At 36.3% G+C, this 22173-nt stretch overlaps 1 protein-coding gene and 1 pseudogene across 7 annotated transcripts; one reads left to right on the forward strand and one right to left on the reverse strand.

Moving 5' to 3' along the window:
* Positions 1 to 255: 255 nt before the first annotated feature.
* On the forward strand, positions 256 to 2590 carry LOC306862118 (methyltransferase-like 26 B; annotated as a pseudogene). The gene is made up of 6 exons: positions 256 to 455; positions 562 to 724; positions 1288 to 1347; positions 1453 to 1520; positions 1661 to 1739; positions 2287 to 2590. The product of its transcript is annotated as a methyltransferase-like 26 B (transcript).
* On the reverse strand, positions 2370 to 21831 carry LOC306862077 (hepatocyte growth factor-regulated tyrosine kinase substrate-like). 6 transcript variants are annotated; one of them, XM_079404688.1, is made up of 21 exons: positions 21697 to 21824; positions 18888 to 18972; positions 18710 to 18785; positions 17951 to 18043; positions 17456 to 17579; positions 17260 to 17312; positions 17104 to 17172; positions 16879 to 17003; positions 15781 to 15883; positions 13283 to 13381; positions 13108 to 13203; positions 12977 to 13015; positions 11971 to 12132; positions 11679 to 11892; positions 8919 to 9091; positions 8708 to 8848; positions 6448 to 6634; positions 6194 to 6327; positions 5558 to 5653; positions 5306 to 5392; positions 2370 to 4449 (listed from the first exon to the last, which is right to left on the reverse strand). In XM_079404688.1, the coding sequence occupies exons 1-21, from the start codon at positions 21731 to 21733 to the stop codon at positions 4354 to 4356; spliced, it is 2289 nt and encodes a 762-aa protein (XP_079260814.1). In that variant the 5' UTR covers positions 21734 to 21824; the 3' UTR covers positions 2370 to 4353. The 6 variants fall into 6 exon arrangements, with proteins under 6 accessions (XP_079260814.1, XP_079260811.1, XP_079260816.1 ...); XM_079404685.1 differs by having other exon boundaries at positions 2430 to 4449; positions 15781 to 15910; positions 21697 to 21831; XM_079404690.1 differs by having other exon boundaries at positions 2430 to 4449; positions 15799 to 15883.
* Positions 21832 to 22173: the final 342 nt, after the last annotated feature.

The following is a 22173-nucleotide window of genomic DNA, read 5'->3' on the forward strand; positions in this document are numbered from 1 at the left end:
TCCAAGATAAAGGTAATTTGCTTGCTCTCTTTGGTTCTTTAATAAAGTTATATTGAGTTCTCTGCTTGTGCAGAACTTGAAGGGGAGGAGCAGACAGAAGCCTCTTATCCAGGTAATCTCCTGATCCATCTGCTGGTTCTTCAGCCTTCACTGAGCAACAACAGCGCAGCATAAGTATCAGGAACATGGCATATAAAAATAAATATGTTCAACATTTAGCAAGAGTCCACTAAATGTTCCTTTCTTCTGCAGGTCATGCTGCTCTCTCCTGCAGCTGAGCGCAGTCAGGACGGTTTGCTGTCGGTGCTCTGGGAGCTACTGGAGGATCAGTCTCACCGTGAGCTGTTCGGACTTGAGTTGGGATCAGGCACAGGGCAGCATGTGGTGCACTTCGCTCAGGAAATGCCCTTTGTCACATGGTAGCAATCAGACGTCAAGGAGGAAGCACAAAACAGGTACAGTACACAGGTTGTTTTCTTTGTTACTGTGTAATTACAAATGACATTATGAGGCATATATCACAGAATTGTTAGGGTTTGTAATGTGGCGTCTCTGCTGCAGTATCAGAGCTTATATAGGGGCCACTAAGCCAAAAACAGTGCTGGAGCCTGTGTATCTGGATGTCAGTCAACCCTGGGAGAAATGGGCAGGACTTCCACAGAGCTCTTGTGACATTATTATAGCAATCAACCTGCTTCAGTACAGCCCCTTCAGAACTGCAGAAGTACGACGCCAATATACGTAATATTGATTTATGACTTTTTTGTATTTTAAAGTTATGTTTTTGTATATAGCAGACTTGGGCTATGAAAAACAAGAAACTATAGTAAACTAAATGTTTGTCGGTAAGATTTGTTAATGCTTTTGAAAGAAATGTATTTTATGCTCACCAAAGCTGCATTTATTTGATCAAATTAATTTGAATTATTTTATAAATATATCTTAAAAATTAATTTATTCCTGTGATGCAAATTTGTATTTTCAGCATCATTACTCCAGTCTTAAATGTCACATGATCCTTCAGAAATCACTCTAATACGCTGCTTTGCTGCTCAAGAAACATTTCTTATTATTATCAATGTTGAAAACAGTTGTGCTGCTTCATATTTTTGTGGAAACTGATTGTTTTCTTTCAGGATTCATTAATGAATAAAGCTCAGAAGAACAGCATTTATGAATAAAAACAAATGACGAATAAAAGTGTTCATTTCTTTCAAAAACTTTTCAAATTTGAACTATTGTATGTTTACAGTTCAAAAGTGCATTAATGTAGTCTTGTATTCACAGGGTGTGTTCAAAGGATCTGGGCAGATGCTGAAACAGAACGGTCTTTTAATGACTTACGGAGCGAGTTTGAGTATTGTATCATTTTCTTATGATGTTTTAGATAACATAGTCGGAAACACATCTTGCTATAAACATCATAACCTTATGTAATGAAATGTGTCTCAGCCGTACACTATCAATGGAACAATCACACCGATCTGCAATGAACAACTGGACCAGACATTACGCCAGATGTGGGTTTTCAAACTCACAGTTCTTTATATTTTAAGATTCAATATATTGGTGTTTATTATTGTATAAAGATATGTTGACACATTTTTCAGCTTACAAACCGACTGTGTGTCTTGCCCTGTTTTATACCAACTGTCAATAGGAATCCAGATTGGGATCTTCCAGACATCGATGTGCTCAGACAACTGGCGTTCAGTAACAGAATGAGAATGGAACGAATGGTGAGGGGCAATTAATTACTTAAATTAGGAATTAGAAATATTTGGGTAAATCTGACAATAAATGTCCAGTCCAGATCACATTTCACCCTAAAATCAAAAGAAACATTAAACCTAATTTAGAACCATTTTGATTTCTAGCATCATAACGTCATACAACAATAAAGTATATTTTGTCCCATCATTTCAATTACCATAAGGTGTTTTTGGGATTTCTCATTCTCCCTTTTATCTTTATTATTTAAATTAGAATATATTACAATCGTAACATGCAAATTTAAAACAAATTTTAATTCACACTGCATTAATTCGCTGAATTCACACTGCAATCCAAGTTTTTGTGTAACAGTAATGAGGATTTGGAGATTTGAATTGCTAAATTATCAAAGTCACAAAGCACTAAATCTTAATGGTCTTATATAAAGGCCTCATTTTCTTTTAGCAAAATATAATTCCTCATGTCTTACATCTTATGATTTAGAGATGAAATGTGACAGGACATTCTTAACCAGTTTGATATAGATAACCTCTGTCTGGTGTTACTCAACAGATCGAGATGCCTGAGAATAACAAATGCCTTGTCTTCAGAAAACTGTAGGAAATCTGTCCATTCAGAGATCATGGAAAATATTCACAAAATGTAACTTTCTTTTAGTCAGTTTCTCATTCTGTCTGCACTTCAAACACACAAATGAACAGATTGACATTGTTTTATTGTGCACATACTTTCAGAGACAAGAAAAGAAACATTTCCACTAATGTATAACCAGTAAAAGAACAAGATATTAATTAAATATGATCTTAAAATTACTTCAGATCAGTATGGAATAAAGATGATATTAAAGGGGTTACAGATATCAGCGGTTTTATCTCTCTGTGTGTGTCTGTGTGTGTGTGTGTGTGTGTCAAACATGCAGCGTTCACGTCATCCATCAAAACCATCCATAGGCTGTCAACAGTTTTTACAACCGCTGTCTAAACAGATTTCCTTTGTTCGCCATTGATCCAGTACTCAGTTTTGCACTGTAATTAACTGGTAATGAAACCGCAGCTTTGTGATTGGTCTAGTTCTGCACAGTCAGGCCTGAACCCCTGGCTATGCCACTCTGTGAAGGTCCACAAAGAGCAAAGACAAACAGATGTGACGCCTGGCAAACTTACATGCAGTATCTGGAAACACCAGCCCATTTATTTCGAATAGATTGGTGATATGCAAATGGCAGTAAAGTTGACATCTCATTGGCTGTTAATTTATACGACAAAAGCCAATGTTTGCGCCATCTACCGCATAAATCATTAGCGAGGATTCCACAACACTGATCCTAAACGCAGAGCTTCTGAAGCATCTCTAGAATCGCATACATGAAAACCAGCACTGGAATGTCACATGATCTTACAGCATATTAGAGCCAATCGGGAGCTGAAAACTGTTATGACGCCTCAGTGACCTCTGCTAAAGTCAGCAAGCCTCTTAACCGAAAAAAAAAACATTCACATATTCATATTCACTCATGCAAACACATCTTAGAAAAATATTAGTCAAAGGATGGTTATGTCTTTTTGAATCATATTGTGTTTGTTTCTCTATGGTATGAATGACTAATTTAGCATCGGCTTAGTTTTATAAGGAAAAACTACATTTGTGAAAATCTAGAGATGAAAGTTAGAGGTAGGATGAATCTCACAACGTCTAATTCATATTTTTAATGGAATCTAATTTCTGCCACCTAAGCTTTAATGAAACTTCTTTGATAAAACATCAAGATTATGAGATAAAGTCAAAATGATCAATTATATTACTTAAAGTAGATTAGTTTGTCATAATTTTGACTTTTTATCTCAAATATGACTTAGTATCTCATAATTGACTGTCAGAACTATGACTTAGTGTAATTTCAACTTTTAAAACAACTAAATTATGAGATACAAAGTCGTAATTGAGATTGACAAAACAATTATGACAGTAGAACTTTGTCATAATGACTTAGTATCTCATTTTTTACTTTGTATGAGATACTAAAATCATAATTCTGAGATAAAAAGTCATTATGGTGAAACTTCTCACAATGACTACACTGTCAACTTCGAATTTGAAATAAATTGAAAATAAATAAATCATGACATCAGTATAAGTACAATGGACAGATAAAGTCAGTTCAACAATCTACTTTACAGTTTAAATGAAATACCAATTTTCTGCTTTACAATAATGAGAATGGAGAAAGGAAACATTTAAATGTCATAACTGATGTCACAATACAAAAAAAATATGCAATTATCTAAAATATGTTTCTTTTTTTAAGCGCAAAAAAATATATTTTTTTGTTTAGGGGTAAAATATGATCTAGACATTGAGTTTTGTGAGATTCATCCAGTTGAGAGACAAAGGTTCCCCACCAGCTCCATCTGTAGCCTCTCCTCCTTCATTTAAAGAGACAGAGAGAGGAGGTGAACTCAGACAGCCAAATGCTTTTACAATATTTGTACACCTTCAGTATCTGTGGAGCATAGTGAAGCGAGAGCAGGTGCAGGGTGATTAACCCAGAAACAGCAGGGTAAGGAAGGGATGAATGTAGTGTGCTGGACCTGGTGGGTAAAGGCATATGATGAGCTATGATCAGTCAAATGAAATGAGCTGAGCCTCTACACTGCCCGGAGGAGCCTGCGCCGGCTGATGTTGTGATTGCTGCTGTGGACCGCCGGGGGGAGCCATCTGTTTAAAAACATGAGCAAATAACAATATGCAGATTAATAAAGTGCTACAGTGCCAGCACACTTTGTCAGAGGCATTGAATCTAAAAGTAGTTTCCCATTCATTTACCAGTAGAGATTTATAAAAAAAATTCAAAAAGGATTTATGTTTTTTAAAGAAGTCTCTTATGCTCATCAAAGCTGCATTTATTTGATCAAAAACACAGTAAAAACAGTAATTTTCTTTTTAATATAGAAACAGTAGTTTTCTATTTTAATATACTTATTTAATATAATATACTAAATAACTTTTCCTGTTGTGGCAAAGCTGAATTTTTGCCAGCCATTAATAGTGTCACAAGATCTTTAAGAAATTATTCCTGTATGCTGATTTATTTTCGATGTTGGAAACAGTTGTGCTGCTTAATGTTTTAAAGTTATCATCTTGGAAATAATTAGCCATGTTTCATATCAAACTTTGTACAAAAATGTCAACTTTTCAATCAAATACTAAAGTCAAAAAACGTGTAATTACTTCAGGTTGAATTTTCACGAATGAAATTGGAGGTCGAGCACACTGCATTTTGCGATATAATATTCTGTCTAGTGTGCTCCACTGTATACTTCATATTTCAGTAAATTTGACCATACAGTATAAAATGTCTGAGGTGTGTACTTCTCAAAAAAAATACATATACTCTGCATCCCAATGTGCATACTATCCATACTCTGCCCTAGATAGTATTGAAAATCACTAATATCACATAGAATTTAGGATGGATAGTATGCACATTGGGACTCAGGCATACTGTTGAAATAGAGAACTGAAAGCTATTCCACACAAATAACATGTTTCTACATAAAAATGACCTGCTGACCTGCTGGTACATAGGCTGCTGCCCAGGCATGTAGGGCTGTTGGGGAGGCATGTTGGGGTCTTGTCCTGGAAGAGCGGTCATCATATTCTGCAAAAGTTAACAGCAATCAGCGACAGCCTCCAAACTTTCCATTCAATATGGTTTTTGTAAGTAGGGAAGAACATCAGATCTGAGACATACAGATTGTAATGCAAGACACAACCTGCGATCTGATACAGTAAAATATAAATATTATAAATACAGTAAATGTACCTGCATGCTGTATGGCTGGTAGCCCATGTAGGCAATACCATTGGTGGGGGCAGCCTGGGACATCGGGGGCAAACTCTGAGCTTGAGAGACCACGTTCTACAAAAAGAGCATGTAAGCATTCATGCCAAAACTTTCAAATTAACTGTATAACTCATTAAGTAGACTTGCTCTTCCTGACGGAAATAACTGTGGAATAATAATATGGAAATAACTCTGTTTTTGCTACTCTATTAAAAAAAAGAAGATAATTATGACTTTTTAACTGCGATGTATCAGAATTGTAAGTTTATATTGCAATTCTGACTTTATAACTCACAGTTGCTTGAATTGTGAGATACAGACACAATTGTAAGAAAATAGCATTTTCTTTCCTCAGAAAAGTCAGAATTGCAAGTAAAAAAAAGTCAGAATTAAGATATAAACATGCAATTAAGTTTATATCACAATTCTGAGAAAAAAGTGAGAATTCCGAGATGTAATTTGCAATTCCAAGAAAAAAAATAAAAATAAATCAATTGCGTGATAAAAAGTCACAATTAACTTTTTTCTTTTTTATTTAGTGGCAAAAACAGGCTGCAGTACTTGTAAAGCAGTAAAATAATATGAATATTTTAGGTTAATGTGAAGAAACATTACCTGGTATCCCTGTGTAGGTGTGGGCTGGTAGTTAGTGTAGGCAGGGGTGGTTGTGGGAGGGGCTTGTCCAGGGGCGGCTGGCTGCCCAGTGGTGCCAGCAGTCTGATACATGTAAGCGTTCACCATGTTGGGATCTAAAAGAAAGTGAGCAGACAATCTATTAAATAAAAAAGTGGCACACTTGAAGCTGATGTTGTTTATCAATTAAACAGATTTTTAAACAGAGAGATAAAGACAGAAGATGATTGGTTGACCTGTAGCTGACACAGGCATGGCCTGGTACGGGCCACCGGCAGCTGTCTGTCCGGGCTGGTTCATGTAGACTCCATGCATGGGCGAACCCTCCACTGAGCCAGCAGGACTGAACGTGCCAGGATAGCTGGGAGGGCCAGTGGGGGGATACATCACCCCTCCTGCCACATTAGGAGGCAGTGACTGCATCTACAAGCACCAAACAGCACATTACAAATAGGGCTGCAACAACAAATTGATAAAATCAATAACAATCAATAATGAAAATAATTAACAACCCATCTGATTCTAGATTAATCATGTCTTTACATTTTAAAATATTAGGGAGTTATGTGATTACTTCCATTTCCATAAAGGATCATTCTGACATCAGACTGAAGCCGCAATAGAATGATGATTCTGACTAAAATATTTGTCGTTTGAAGTTCAATTCTGCATGTGACACAGAAAGCAGTCACTGTATAGAGCAGGGGTCGGCAATTAACTTTGGCCTCGGGCCAGATTTTTTCCAAGCCATTACATGGCGGGCCACAACCAAAACAATGGCTAATTTATTGAATTAATAGGGGAGGATGAAAATGGTAGGCGCTCGTGAAATGACAGAACAGACGTACTGAGACATTCAAGCTGGCTGATGTAGGTTAAATTTGCTGACTGGGCATTGGGGGCGCTATTAATTATCTGCACATTTGTTAAAAACAACAACAACAACCACCCACACACACATTTCCACGTGTTGCTGTTAACTGCAAAAAAATGGCACTATCAAAAAATCTAAAGAGAAAAGTTAGCAGTGAAAACAGGATCTTTCATGATGAATGGACAGAGAACTATGCATTCATCCTGTCCAGTTTTATTAATGCAAAGCCCACCTGCCTGATCTGTAACGAAGTTGTCTCGGTATGCAAAAAATACAATATTAGACGGCACCACGAAACGAAGCATGCTAACTTCAAGGTTGCGTTCCCTCAGAAGACAGAGGCACGAAAGCGCAAGATCGAAGCCCTGAAAGGTGCTTATGCACACAGCAACAGGATCTTGGTGCGAGGTCTCACATCCCAACAGAAGGTAACTAGCGCATCTCTAAAAGCGTCCTGGGTGCTCGCAAAGCACAACAAGCCATTCACTGACGCAGACGTCTTCAAGGAGATGATGGTGACAGTTTTGGAGGAACTTGATGCCAACAAGTCGATGGATGGTGTGATCGAGTCAGTGAAACAGATGTCGCTCTCTGCCAGGTCAGCTGCCCGCCGCATAGAAGCGCTGTCTGATGCGGTGCAGGGTGTAAGCACGTCTGCTCTGTCGTTTCAGGGGCCGAGCCCGGCAGCCCATGGTCGAGTAGATTCAGCCTTTTAGCTCTGATTTTCTCCGATTTGCTTCCGACAGTGCAATGCATTATTATTGGTTTATATTTGTTGTGCCATCACAGTCATATAAAGGCCTAAATAACACGCACGCTGTTTGAAACTCGTGCTACTCACATTTCTGTTCCTACGTATACCTATGTTTGATGTCTGGCCTGTTTGAAAGAAGTGTTTTAATTTTCACAATAATATGACGCCTATGTCCGTTGTTTGAGTGACAACTTGTGTTTTAGAGACTATTGGAATTTCAGCACCAGACGCTGTCCGCTGACGTCATTTGTTTTTGCATGTTGAGCGTTCACTCTGAACCTCGCTGATGCGCTTATTCACCCTCGTATCCAGATATAACAAATAAGAGTTTAGATCGATTGAAATGTTTCTGTTCTGAAAAATGAGGTTTCCAAATAAAGAGCTTTTTTGAGACTGTCAGTCCGATTTTTAAAAAAGTATCTTTTTTTTTTTTCATTCTCTAGTTCAAACAATCTCACGGGCCAGATGTTTTTGCTTGCGGGCCACATGTGGCCCGGGGGCCGCTAATTGCCGACCTATGGTATAGAGACTGTTATACTGGAGTATAGATTTTATACATTTACTATGTTTAGATGAATGTGCGTGTTCATCCTGCTTTGTAGCAGATAATATTCAGTCTGCGCTTTTATTTTCCTGTAATATCACTTTTAGTTTAGTGATTTTATCATATAATCAAAAACAGAGAAAAAAATAATAATTAATATCGTCCAGCCCAACAATTAACTTACAAATCTCAGAAAACACGAACTTTTACCTCTTTATAAAGATAACATAAATAACAAATGCATAATGTGTGTAATATTTATCATGACTGATTCCCTGATCTACACGCTGAATGTGTCAAATGTGTGTATGTAGGAGTGCACACCTGTGCGTAAGGCAGAGAGAACGCAGGCATCTGTGCTCTCATCTGAACGGTGTGTTTCTGCTGCTCCAGACGCATCTGTCTCTCCTTCTCCTGCTCCTGCAGACGTTGGATTGCAAGCTGTCTTTGCATCTCCAGGTACTCCTGCAGTAACCAATCACAGTCAGCTTTCCCTCATCACATGATTCACAGGCTCAAAAGAAAAGCAACTTGCCTGTTTCTTCTGCCTCATGATCTCCAGTTTCTGGGCGAGCTGGATTTGTCTCTGTCTGTCTGCCTCCTCGGCAGCCCGTCTCAGTTTCTCCCTGTGCTCCTCTCTCAGAGCGTTCAGTGCTGCCCGTGCGTCACGCACCTGCGCCAGTTTGTCCTGAAGACCCTCATAGTACACTGAGAGAGGAGACAACATTCACTATCACAAGGCACCTTGTAATTCAGAGGTGTTAGAGACGATACTTTGAAACAGCAACCCAACCAGCTTCAATATATTTGTACATTTTGTGTCATTTGGAAAGAGTAGCTATCTACACTGGAAATTTCTAACAAAGAGATCAAGCTAACATCTTGAAGGAAGCAGTTTCTATTAAGAAAGTTTAAATTAAAATCAAGATACATAGTTTAATTTATTTTGATATCTACATTTAAACTGATTCATTTTCAAATTATTGATTTCTATTTATTTTAGTAAATATGTTAAGCAGTCTTTAAATTAAATAGTGGGAAATCAAAATAAATCCTGAAACTGAAAGTAATTAATTTTCAAATGATTTTTCTAATAATTACCATAATTATATAATAAAAATAATATTACTATATTTCAATTTAGTGGGAAATAAAAACCCATCTAATTTATTTTGATAAAAATCTATTCATTTTACATTTACTTCTAATTACTTCAGTTATAATAAAAATATTATAAAAATGGTACAATTTAACATTAGTACATTATGTATCATGTACTAAAAATTGAACAATTAATTAATTTAAAATAGGTTCATTTAAAATAGAGGTCAACCGATATGGGTTTTTCTGTGGCCGATGCCGATATTGAGAAATCAGGGCAGCCGATGGTCAATATATGATGCTGATTTTTTTGGTCGATATGTAGAGATGCACGATATTGGATTTTGCCGATATCTGATATGCCAATATCTTTTACTCATTTTGGCCAATACCGATATTTCCTTTTGTTTGGAAGCAAACAAAACCTCCTACAGATTAAAACGGGCATTAGGACACGGGGGAGGCTGTCACTGCTGCAATTGCACATGCTATTACTGTTTACTCTAGTCTATCACACACCGAATGTGTCATTCTGTATATGCTTTCACAGATTAAAAGCAGAGATCCAAGAGTCAACCTAATCGTCATTCAGACAAAACTTTGCTTCAAGAATGAGCCACACTGCTGACGTGATCTAATCGCTAGCACACCTTAAGCACATGTGAGTTAACATATTCCTCTTATCGGCAAGACATATCGGCATAATTTTTCATATTAGGCCGATGCCGATATTTATATTTAAAGCCATTATCGGCCGATTCCGATATCAGTCCGATAATATCATGCATCCCTACCTATATGTTTGGCCGATTTTTTTTTTTCCCCCCTTCATCTCATAAAAGAGTTTGTGTAAATGTTTACTGCAAGGTACAAGATAGTAGTAGTAGTAATAGCCTAATTCATAGTAATAATACATAGCTCAAAACTTAAGCACCTTCTCAAAACAGTTCTGAAGTATGCTTTTTGTTTATGTTTGCTGACAGACACCAGTTTCCAACAGACTTGCAAATGTAAATTCATTCTCTTCCAGCAGGAGGTGCTGTTGGAGCGGGAGATATATAGCGTTTTCCCTAGTAACGACTTATCAAATAAGTGCTGTGCTCACAAACACTACTTTATAAGACATTACAGGAAAGATGAAATGAAAATAACATTGAAGCTTTTCTGAAGACATTCATGATACATTCAAAGATACATTCATGTAAAAACACCTGCACTGCATCTACTTGTGGCGGTCAGTTTTGATATTGTGACGAGCTGCCACAAATAACTCAATGTATGGGAAACACTGGACACTGCTATAAGTCAAATGGCCATAATCTAAGTGATGATAAAAATAAAAGAGTTCACACATATTACACATAACTGTGTAATATTACTCATAACTGCTTAAGAGTGCACTGGCCACGAGCGATGACATCATGGAGGCTATTGTCAAGACACACAGACACATTCAATGAGGAAAGATAGCATGCACGTTTTAGCCAGCCCGGAAGTTTCGTCTGAATTGTTTTTACTTTCACATGCAAATTACTCGCAATTATGAATATAAGCACAGTCAGCATCAATTCCAGTACGATAAAACGTAATTACGCTTTCGAAACGGTCTGTTTTGCCCGGCCATCGTTAGCTGAAGCTGTGTGTGTGAAGAAGCTGCGGCTGCAGAGTGTGAGCTGCTCCATCTCACACGCAGCCTCTGAGGGAAAGAGGTTCGCCGGTACAGCTTTCCACAACAATGCTTAGCTGCCCGCAGATGCGCCTGCCTATAAATTAGCCTAATTTGCAGCACAATGGACCAATGCCGATTGATTTTAAAAATGCCCAAAATCGGCCGACCTCCAATTTAAAACCTTTTGTAGCGTGTACTGTTTTGATCCAAATGATTGTTTTGCAAAATGTAAGTTGAATTCTAAGCATTTAATAGCAAAAATCAAATGTGCTGTTTTTCACTATTTGGCATTAATGAATCAAAGGAGGTTTTCTATGCACACAGGAAAGACCTCACTAACAGATAATGAAATTATGTTTTGATTCTTTTCATTCGCAACAATTAATGGTTTTATTGAACAGTTGTTGCAGCCCTAGATCAGATCACGTGTTTTGGACCCCAGTTACACCTATATTTAGCACTGTGTGTCAATGCTGATACCAGGTGGACACGGGCTTGAGTCACAAACATGCACACGTGACTCACGTCTCTTTTCATCCAGCTGATTGAGTATTTCCAGCAACTGTGGGTGCATGTTGTTGATGGACTGGAATAGAGAGAGCACAGCGCTATCGTTGGTGATGCTGCGGCCACGCATGTGGTTGCTCTTCATGCGGTTAAGGAAAGTAGTGACGGCGTTCTGCAAGGCCTTCAGGAACTGTTCATGGTTCTCCTCAGATTCTCCATTCTGATACTGCTGCTGAAGAGAAAGATGCAAGATATTCAGTGCAGATCATGATAAAACAATTTTCTAGTTAAATTCCAGTGGTCCAGGTACCTCCACTATGTTGATGGGTTGGACCGGAGCGTGGCTTTCCACTGGTTGGCTGATTGGCACGGGCTCAGCCAGTGAAACTGGAGCAGGAGCAGAGGGGGTGGGACTCTTGCGAACCTCTTCCTGTTTCTTCTCCCAGTACGTTCTGTTTAGGTAACGGGCCAGCTGAAAATATTGAAAATATTATTTAAATACACTGATTGGGTTTTTCATATACCACCATTCAAAAGTTTAGGGTCTTTTTTTTATGACTGCTTATGATATGCTATTACATGGCAGATCCAGATTAAGCATTCTTAAAAATCTTATGATTAAAAATCGGTAAATTAATTAAAAATTAATAAAAAAAGATTCTGGGTCCATTTTTTTATTTTTAATAACACTAAAAGGTTTGTCCTGATAAAAATCATTGTCTTTTTTCAAATGAAAAAATGCTTAAATGCTTATTCAAAAGTGACAGTAAAGACATATTGTTACAAAAGTTTTCTATTTTCAAATAAATGCTGCTTTTGATCTCTCTTAATTATGAAAGAATCCTGACAAATTGGGTCACAGTTTCTGCAAAAAATATTGAGCAACACAATTGATAATACACAATATATAATTGGGTAACAACATCAATAATTTTTATAAAAATAAAAAAAAATTAAATTAAATTTTAAATTTAAAATCTGCCATGTAATGATGCTGAAAATTTACATCACAGGAATAAATTACATTTAAAACATTCAAACAGAAACAGTCATTTTAAATTGTAATAGTATTTCATATTATTGCTGTTTTTATTATTGCAGTATTTTCAATCAAATAAGTGCACCCTTGGTGAGCATAAGAGATTTTCAAAAGCATTAAAAAAAAAAAAAAAAACTTACATTTTAAAATGTTTTTAACAGCAGTGTACATAATTACATTGGTTTATTGACATATTTACTGTACTAATACAAAATCTAAATTAAATAAACTATTTTTGAAGGAACTATTCCTGGAAGATTTTTTTTTGGTTTTTCACCTCTGGATCCACGTCTTCAGCCGATGGAGCTGATGAGTTCTGAAAGGTAAAAAGAAAGAGAAATAATTTAACCACTAAAGATAAATTTAGACAAGGCATTTCAATTAATAACTTAAATGAACGCATCTTACCACGGGAGAGGAGTAGAGAGTGCTGACAGGAGGGGCAGAGGAAGTCACAGGGGGGGGATCGACTTTGGGGTACACAGAGTAAGTGTTCTTCTGTCTCTGTAAACAAACACAATCATTATGCAACCCCTTATTTATGCTGACAGAACGACTGGGTTACAGATGTTAGACATCGTACCATCCTCTCCTTCTCCTCTGCCTCACTCTGAGACAGTGCGATGGCCAGCTGCAGCTCCTCTTCCTCCTGCAGCGCAGCCTCATCTCTCTTAGGAGGCATCTGTGGAGCAGAGCAGCAAGAGGAGGTCAAGAAGAAAACAACAGGAAGATGAGGAGAGGGAGCTGTACACATTTTGATTCAATTTTGTTTTAATTTAAATATTACCACTGTACAAATATAGAAATTTTAGTCAACACAATTATTTTTGTGTTATGTTTGTTAAAAACAATATTGACTAATATTGGATTTTATAGATTAATAATTAATAATGAATAATTAGTAAGGGGTCAAATCATTGGCTTCCAATGATTCAGACAAAACAAAATAAATAAATTAAAACACACCAACACTGATACTGATATGACCACTGAAATTTTGTGCATCTATACTAAAGGTGAAGAGCGTAATTTCTACACTATTAACAGCACTAAATGAAACTGCAATTTGTCTGTTTTCCTGACATAACTTTGTCTCTACCATTGGTGTGAATCTGATTAATTGTTATGAATATGCACTACTGTTTAAAAGTTTGGAGTAAGATATTTTCTTTAAAGAAGTAACATTTTGTTCAGGAAGGATGCAATAATTTGAATCAAATATGACAGTAAAGACATTTTATTTTTATTCAAAAAAAAAAAATTATATATATATATATATATATATATATATATATATATATATATATATATATATATATATATATATATATATATATATATATATATATATATATATATATATATATATATATATATATATATATAGGGCCGGGACTCGATTAAAAAAATTAATCTAATTAATTAGAGGCTTTGTAATTAATTAATCGAAATTAATCGCATTTTAATCGCATATAAATATTTGACCTGAGAACAGTGAGAAGTAAGTTTTTTTATATGGATTTTTAAATTTCCCATCCACAGGGCCAACCAAAGCGGTCTCATCAGCTTCTTTGTCCATGTTCACTGTGGTTTGTTTTTGGCTGTTTCTCAATATGCGTTCTTCAGCGATCTTGCGTCCTTGTGTTCTCGTTCTACGTCATCATTAACCGGCGAAGTTCAGTTCCAATTCTCAAGAACGCAAGTACAGAGGATGCATGAAAGTGCCCGGATATGTTCTTGAAACTGAGGATGCATCGAGTGCAGACTTGAGAGAATCGAGCCGTTAGAAATCCCAGAAAACGCTGTGGGTGGCCGGTGTACGGAAGCCTGTAAGCTTTAAAGTCGCTCTCACAAATACGGCTCTTCAAGTTGAAAATAAACATTTATCGTTTTGTTTTGGTTAATTTTAATAAAGTTATAAGACCCGGAGAAAGTCTGCATTTTTATTGGCATATTAAAATGAATCTTAACAGTAAAACATATAACGCTGTAAAATAAAACAATACAATTATATGAAAGTAATATCTATAATAGTATGAAATGTTTTAATAAGTTATGACATTTTGTAATATTTATTGTTCATTGGCCGTTTCTTATGCTGAGACTATGCAGTCAGTTAAGCAGGAATCCAGTACATCTCAATTCTCATAAGTGTGCGTTCTGTGTTCTCGCGTCCTTCCGAGTTCGTTCTTCCAAGCAAGCTTGGCAAGACCGGTCTCCACGAGAACGCAAGTCCGTTCTTTGCGTTCTTGGAATTGAGAAACAGAACGCTAGTTGGTGCTCCAGTATAATCGGTCCGCCGAAACTCATCCAGTGAGAAACGTTCCGCGGTGCAAAAATAAGTGCGATTAAAATGCGTAAAAAAAATTTTACGCGTTATTTTTGTGTAATTAATTAATCTAAATTAACGCGTTAAAGTCCCGGCCCTAATATATATATATATATATCAAAAAAATAGTAAGAATAGTAAGACGTATTACTAATAGTAATAGTGCTGTATTTATAATAGTAAGAAAAACTTTATGAGCATCAAATCAGCATATTAGAATGATTTCTGAAAGATCATGTGATATTGAAGACTGGAGTAATGATGCTAAAAATTCAGCTTTGCATCACAGGAATAAATTACATTTTAAAATACATCAGAATAGAAAACAGGTGTTTCAAACTGTAAAAACTTTACTGTTTTTTTTTTTACTGTGTTTTCAATCAAATCAATGCAGCCTTGATGAACAAAGAGACTTCAAACTCTTATCATATTATAATGAAATGAATGACTCCTACAACAGCCAGCTGTTTTTTCAGTAATTCTATTTTACTAGTGACACAGAAATGATACACTTCACCTTTACATACAGCGTTTATTACTGATTGGAGTGGGATTGATGGTAAGCACACAAACTACACAATAATATGTGCTCTCACTCATGAGCCTCAAAATTGCTTTGCATTCAGGGTCCGAATAAACTTGTGCGTGAATGATAAACTATTGGTTTATTGTCCAGTACAATAAATTTGGTGGTATGCTTCATAATTGTGACGCCCATGAGAGTGAGCCCTCTATGAAATGTAACTACTTACTGATTCGGTGGGCACTACCTGAGACTGCTGGGACAGAGGGCTGGTCAGGTACTCAGGGGGAAGCTCGGACTGCCCAGTGCTGGCGGCTTTCCCTTCAGCTTTCCTAGGAGGGGGAGAGAGGGAGGGGTGGCTGGTGAGGAGGAGGGGTTAGGAGACACATGCATCCTGGTAAATCTCTGGGGGTCAGCAGGCTTATGAACATGAGAAACCCAAGGGACAACTTCAAGAAGATATTACACAGATAAAAATAAATCTGCTGACAAAAGATGGGGGGGGGGGACAAAACAAAGCTGCCTTTCTGTCTAATGCTCACATCAGCTGCCGGCAACCTAACTGAGATGGGTCATAAGTGACTGATTTGGGACAAACAGCATTTAAATACACTACAATTTAACATTTAAGTCATAAGAAAAACAAATGTTTTTGAAAGAAGTCTCTTACCCCACCAGGATTTTGCAGAACTATTTTTCTGATTTTTGCATCATAAAATGACAGAATTTGCAGTGGCTTTTCTCAAAATTTGCAGCAATGTTTGATCTTTTTGTTGCTGTTGTTTTGCAATGACAATATACCACAGACAACATTATTCCTTTTCTGACCTCAAGATCACATGTGCAAACTATTTTCAGTTCTATTTAATTTTGTCTAAATGTAAAATAAAAAATTAAAAAAATTGACTATTGTTTAATAATTTCAGTCTTTAAAGGATTAATAACAAGTTCATGTCATCACACAACGTGTCTACGCCCAAAACCTGTGGGAAATAATATAGAAAAATTGCAAGGATTTTGCTTGATCTTGCATTATATTTTGTGATCACAGAGTTGCAAACTTCTGAAGGGACTGATTAGGTTGATCGAAAAAACAATATAGCAAAACAGTAATATTGTCAGATGTGAAATATTATTACAATTTAAAATAATTAAAATGTAATTTCCTTTTGTGGTACAAAGAAGAAAGTCATATGGGTTTGGGTTAATAAATAATGGGAGAGATTTTATTTTTGTATGAACTATTCTCTTGTAAGCTGAATATCCTTTCTCAAAGAACAAAAAATAAGTACAATGGTAGGTATTTGTCTTTTTTACATATACTCACTTGTTGAGAAGCTCGAAGCAGGGCTCACACACACGCACCTCCTTCTCAATCCCAAATTTGGGAATGGCAGAGTACTTAGAAGAGCACTTCCCACAGAAAATCTGCCCACATGCCCTGCAGTGGTGCTGAACGAAGAGCCACCAGAAGTTATGCATCAGAAAATTGCCTTATATTTGGTACTTCATAAACATGATATAGATAGATTGTCAAAGAAGCAATATGTACCTTTCGAGTCATAACACCAAACTGAACCCTGCATCTATGACACTCCTCAGCATCCACCCATTCAGGAGCCTGGAAGAGAAACACGACAAACCTATGACAAACCAAACATCTCAGAGTGCAAAAAATATACTTGATTTACTCAACAGTTATTCTCACCCTTTCAGCTGCAAACATGGCATCACTCTCCTTGAATTCTGGGAAGACATGACCTAAGCGAGTAGAAGCAATTGTTTTTCTTTTAAAAGTTTCACAGCTTGACATCTTATTTTTACTGACATTTAAAAATGAATCAGGTATTTTTGCTATTAAATTGTGTAATGTATTTCATGTTTACAAATCTGTAAAGCCTTACCTTCCACCTTCATGATCTGATAGGTGTCCTGGATGACTTTGTACTTTGGCTCATTGCGGAAGGCATGGGCCCAGGCCTGGATCAGATAAAGGATCTTGGTCTTCACGTTCGGTTCGGGTTGTTTCTAAACACAAAAGTGTCACATTCTGTCAGTGACGACTAAAAAAAACAATATCTAAGCTGTGAAGTCAGAACTAAGAAGTTGTCTAACTGGTTAGTAAAATAAAGAGAGCAAGAGAGAAAGAACAGAAAAATCTCTAGTCTCTTTTTGCCCACCTCAAACCTTCTCCGTGATTTTTAAGTCTTAGAAAGCAAACAAAATCCAAGAATAGTGTGCTGTTTTTGTACTTCCCTTAGCCAAATAAACATGACGATGACACAATCAGGAAGTACAGTCACTGGGTCTGACTCACTAGGAAAGATCATAAAGGCAGGGCCAAAGACAACCCTTAAAGCAACAGTCTCAGATTATAGGTGAAGTTTAGCAGGAATCACCTTGAACAGCTCCTTCAGCTCTTCCATTGTCTGCTTACTGGCCACTTCATCATGAATCGTCTGGCCACAGTTCTTCACCACTGACTCCAGCACCTGTTGACAAGCAAATGCTAACTTGCACACATGCCCTTGACTGATCGAGGCATAATACAAAAACTTCATACTTTATACTATGCAAAAACTTTTTAAACTCAACATTAAATAATTAGGTACATGAGATAAAGTCTTTTGTACCAAGGACAAAAACTATAATGATTACGTAAGAATAGGGAAGTCCACACCACAACTATACCAATAACACAGAGGAACGATACCATTGGAATCAAATTTTGGAATAAAATGGAAGTTTTATTTTAAATGATACAAACAATGACAGCCAGTCAGAATCCCCAGGACTTTAAAGAACAAGTCGCAGACAACAAAAGTGCAGTGTGAGCTGATAGTGTGCTTTGGTGTTTCTATTACATAGAATATTTACTTAGTTTTTTAGTCATACATAGTCTGTACTGTTATTTACAGTACTATTTAATTATTTAATCATTATTATATTTGATTATTTATTTAAATCTATTTTGTATTATTTATTAATTTTAATCTATTTTTGTTTATGTTTTTATAATTTTTATTATTTATGTCTTTGTTTTAATAATAAAATAATCAAAAAAAAATTTGTTTTACTGTTTATTTTTACTTTTTGTTGTTGTTGCTTGAAAACCCCTGGTCTAAAGTGCTCTATATATGTAGATGAACTACACTTACCTCAAGAGCATAGAGCGCGACATGTGGATTTTTGTCATTGAGTTTTTTCTTGATGGCACCAACTGCATATTTTGCCCTGGTGGTGGGAAATAACAAAACAGTATATAAGGAAGTCAAGACCATATTTATCACAACACATGACTGACATGCAGTCAAATTAGTAAATGTTTTCTCTTACTGCGTATCGCCTTGCCGAATGAGGTCACATATCTGCAGAATGGACTCCCAGTCTGTCTCCAGCAGCAGCTGACTGGTAGCCTTATCTGTGAAGGATTGGAAGAACACATTTTTATCATCAAGTGTTATGAGAATCTATGCTCTAAAAGGTCTGTTTCCTGAAAACTTTCAAAAATGTAGCGGGGAAAAAAACATGTTCAGGTTTGACAGTATAGTAAAATGTACAGTGCCCTCCAAAAGTGTTGGAACAGTGAAGACAAAATTGCTCTGTTGGTTGTGGAGTCAAGACATTTACAAATATGATTAAAAGATGAATATGAGACAAAAACAGGCCCTCTCAACTTTACTGATGACTTAATGTATGATGACAGTAGCAGAATGAATTTGGAAGGGTACAAAACCATCTTGCCTACCAATATTCAAGAAAATGCCACCAGATTCATTGGGAAGTGCTTCATATTGCATCAGGACAATGACCCAAAACACCCTGCCAGTTCAGTCGAGGAATTTATAAGGCCAAAGAAGTGGAAAGTCTTAGATTGCCCAAGTCAATCTCCAGATTTAAATCTGATTGAGCATGAATTTCTCCAGCTGAAGAGGAGAGTAAAGGCAGAAACTCCCCAAAACAAGCAACAATTGGAATTGGCTGCATTAAAGGCTGGGGAAAGTAGTTCAAAGGATGAGACCAAGAGTCCAGAGTAGGGCTGTCGTGATTCGTCGTGACTTCATTTTGCTCACGTCGACTAACCGGCAAAATAGCGGAAGTGGCGCATTTCACGGACGAGAATCCATAAAACACATTTTTAGACTATTTTCCAAGGCTGCATGATATAATAAACCCATTTGAAAATCATAATTAAGCATAATTGTGAATTCACAAAAGCTATGATTTAATTAAATAATTATATTCGATGCAGTTCACACCGTATATGCTCTTTAATTAGTAACGTGCGTGTAGTTAAGCACGTGTCTCACAGCGGCTCCGTTCACAGTAGCTCCTCAGAAACATGTGGAGCGTCTCAAACTCATCTCTGCATGTTGTTGTAAGTTTGTGTTTAGTATAACGTTCATCTGGGAACGCAACCCGCGCAATTTCATCAGACTTTTTATTTTATTATGATTGTATTATGGTAAATACTCCTTTAAAAAAGGTGTTTTTTGATTATAATTGTATTATTAGTAGACTAGAACATGTGGATATGTTGTCATTCTCACACTATAATACTGAACTTTGATTTCAGTGATTTGGACTCTGAGATGGACACTTGCTTCTTGTACTCTGTGTTGCACTTCACTTTTGCTTTAAAACAGGATTTCATAGAAATTTGGATTTCATTTGGTTTAATAAAATATTTAAATATTAAGTAAAATTGTTGATTTTTTGGGCGGGAAATTAATCGTTTAATTAATCGTAGTCCAGAGACCAACATGTATGTGTTGAATCACCCAATAATAAAATGTGACATTCTATAGTTGTGTCTCATATTCATCTTTTAATCATATTTGTAAATGCCTTGACTCCACAGCCAACAGAGCAATTTTGTCTTTACTGTTCCAATACTTATAGAGGACACTGTATATCTTTTCACTGGTACCAACATGATACCAAAAATCTCTCTCACACTCATATATATATATATATATATATATAGTGTCTACCCTATAATTTAAGCATTTAGTAATGTTTGCTTTAGGACTGGGTGAATTAGATAAATTAAGTAAATAAAACAAAATACATTGTGCATTTGACAATTCATATCTTAATATTTATGTTTTACTTTAAAAAGTAACATGAGGCAAAAAAAATTTAATAAAAATCAATCAATTGAAATAATCAAGACATGGATCCACTAAATGAACACAAGGAAGAATCATATTTATTTATCCTCTATTACAGGGACCAATATAATACAGAGCAATAAATAAACAGCAACCTATATTACAATACACATTTACACAATATTCATAAAATATGTACAAAATGTGGAGAAACCTTATTAATTCTGATGTCCAACAACTCAAGTTAACATTATCACAATATTCTCAATGTTACATAATTTAACAAATTATAATAATAAATAAATAATGAATATTTGACATAATATACAAAACCACTTTGTGAAGTCTTGGAAATGGAGCTGTGTGTTTAACAGGAAGTTACTGTTATGTGGTAAACCTTAATACAAATGAGCCAATCCATCCTCTCTCAGTATACAGCAGCACTCGATTACATGAGCAAACGGGAAGAACCACCCGTGACTAATGGGAATACTTTCACAATCTTCAAATGACATTTTTCTTAAAGGTGTGAGCAACTATAAACATAAATATTCATATGAAGTGCCACGACAATGTTTACAGCCTGTGTCTCATTAATTGCCTGCTTAACAGCAAGATTTGGCAAAGACAAACCCAACGTAACAGTTACTTGTTAACGACTAAAGACACACTAGAAAAACTAACGCTGCTTATGTTGACGTTATATGTCTCTTGTGAAAAGAGGCCCGAAAGATAGCTTTAGCTCAGATGTGCTGCTAACTAGCTTACGTAAAATAATCGATTTGTCAACTACAGATACAACACCATACGGTTTTACTGAGAAAGATGTTCGCAATGTCATGTTTAAGTTGATATCACTGGTGTCCTGAAGCTCCGGTGGGAAATATAAAGGCAATAGACGTTAAATGCTAACGTTACCGTGACTGTTCAAACTGTGCTAGCGTTAGCATTAGCACACTTAATCTATGTGTTAGCGATACATCTGTCTGTCAGTCGAAATAAACATTAAAAACAAGAAATATAACACATACCCAAAAGTCTGTCAAACGTTCCGCCACCTTTGCCCATTTCTGATCTCTATTATCGGGACGCTCGGGTGTGTTTTGCTGTTGTTCACCTGAAAAAGCGAGTTTCACTGCCGGGAGACACGCGCATGCGCAGACAACATGACGCAGACGTCAAATATAAGTATTAAACATTATTGGTCTTTAGATATGTTTTCTGTATATAATGTAGGCAGTACAGCTTATTTTATTATTACTTGCATTATTGGCCATTTTAGTGCTATCAAAACAACATAAATTAATGCTATATCGATCAATAGTGGTTTATTGAGAATAAGCAGAAAATTCGAGTGTACCAGTCATTGCATTATTGACACTGTGTATTTGTTGCATACAATGCCATATCTTCAACTCTCTTTGCATTTGTAAGTATTGTGAAAGAGTTACCTGAATGTAACACTTGTCTCATATATAAAAATAAGCCTTGGTGCCAACCACACTCTC

This window comes from Barbus barbus (genome assembly GCF_936440315.1).
Source record: "Barbus barbus genome assembly, chromosome: 4".
NCBI lineage: Eukaryota > Metazoa > Chordata > Actinopteri > Cypriniformes > Cyprinidae > Barbus > Barbus barbus.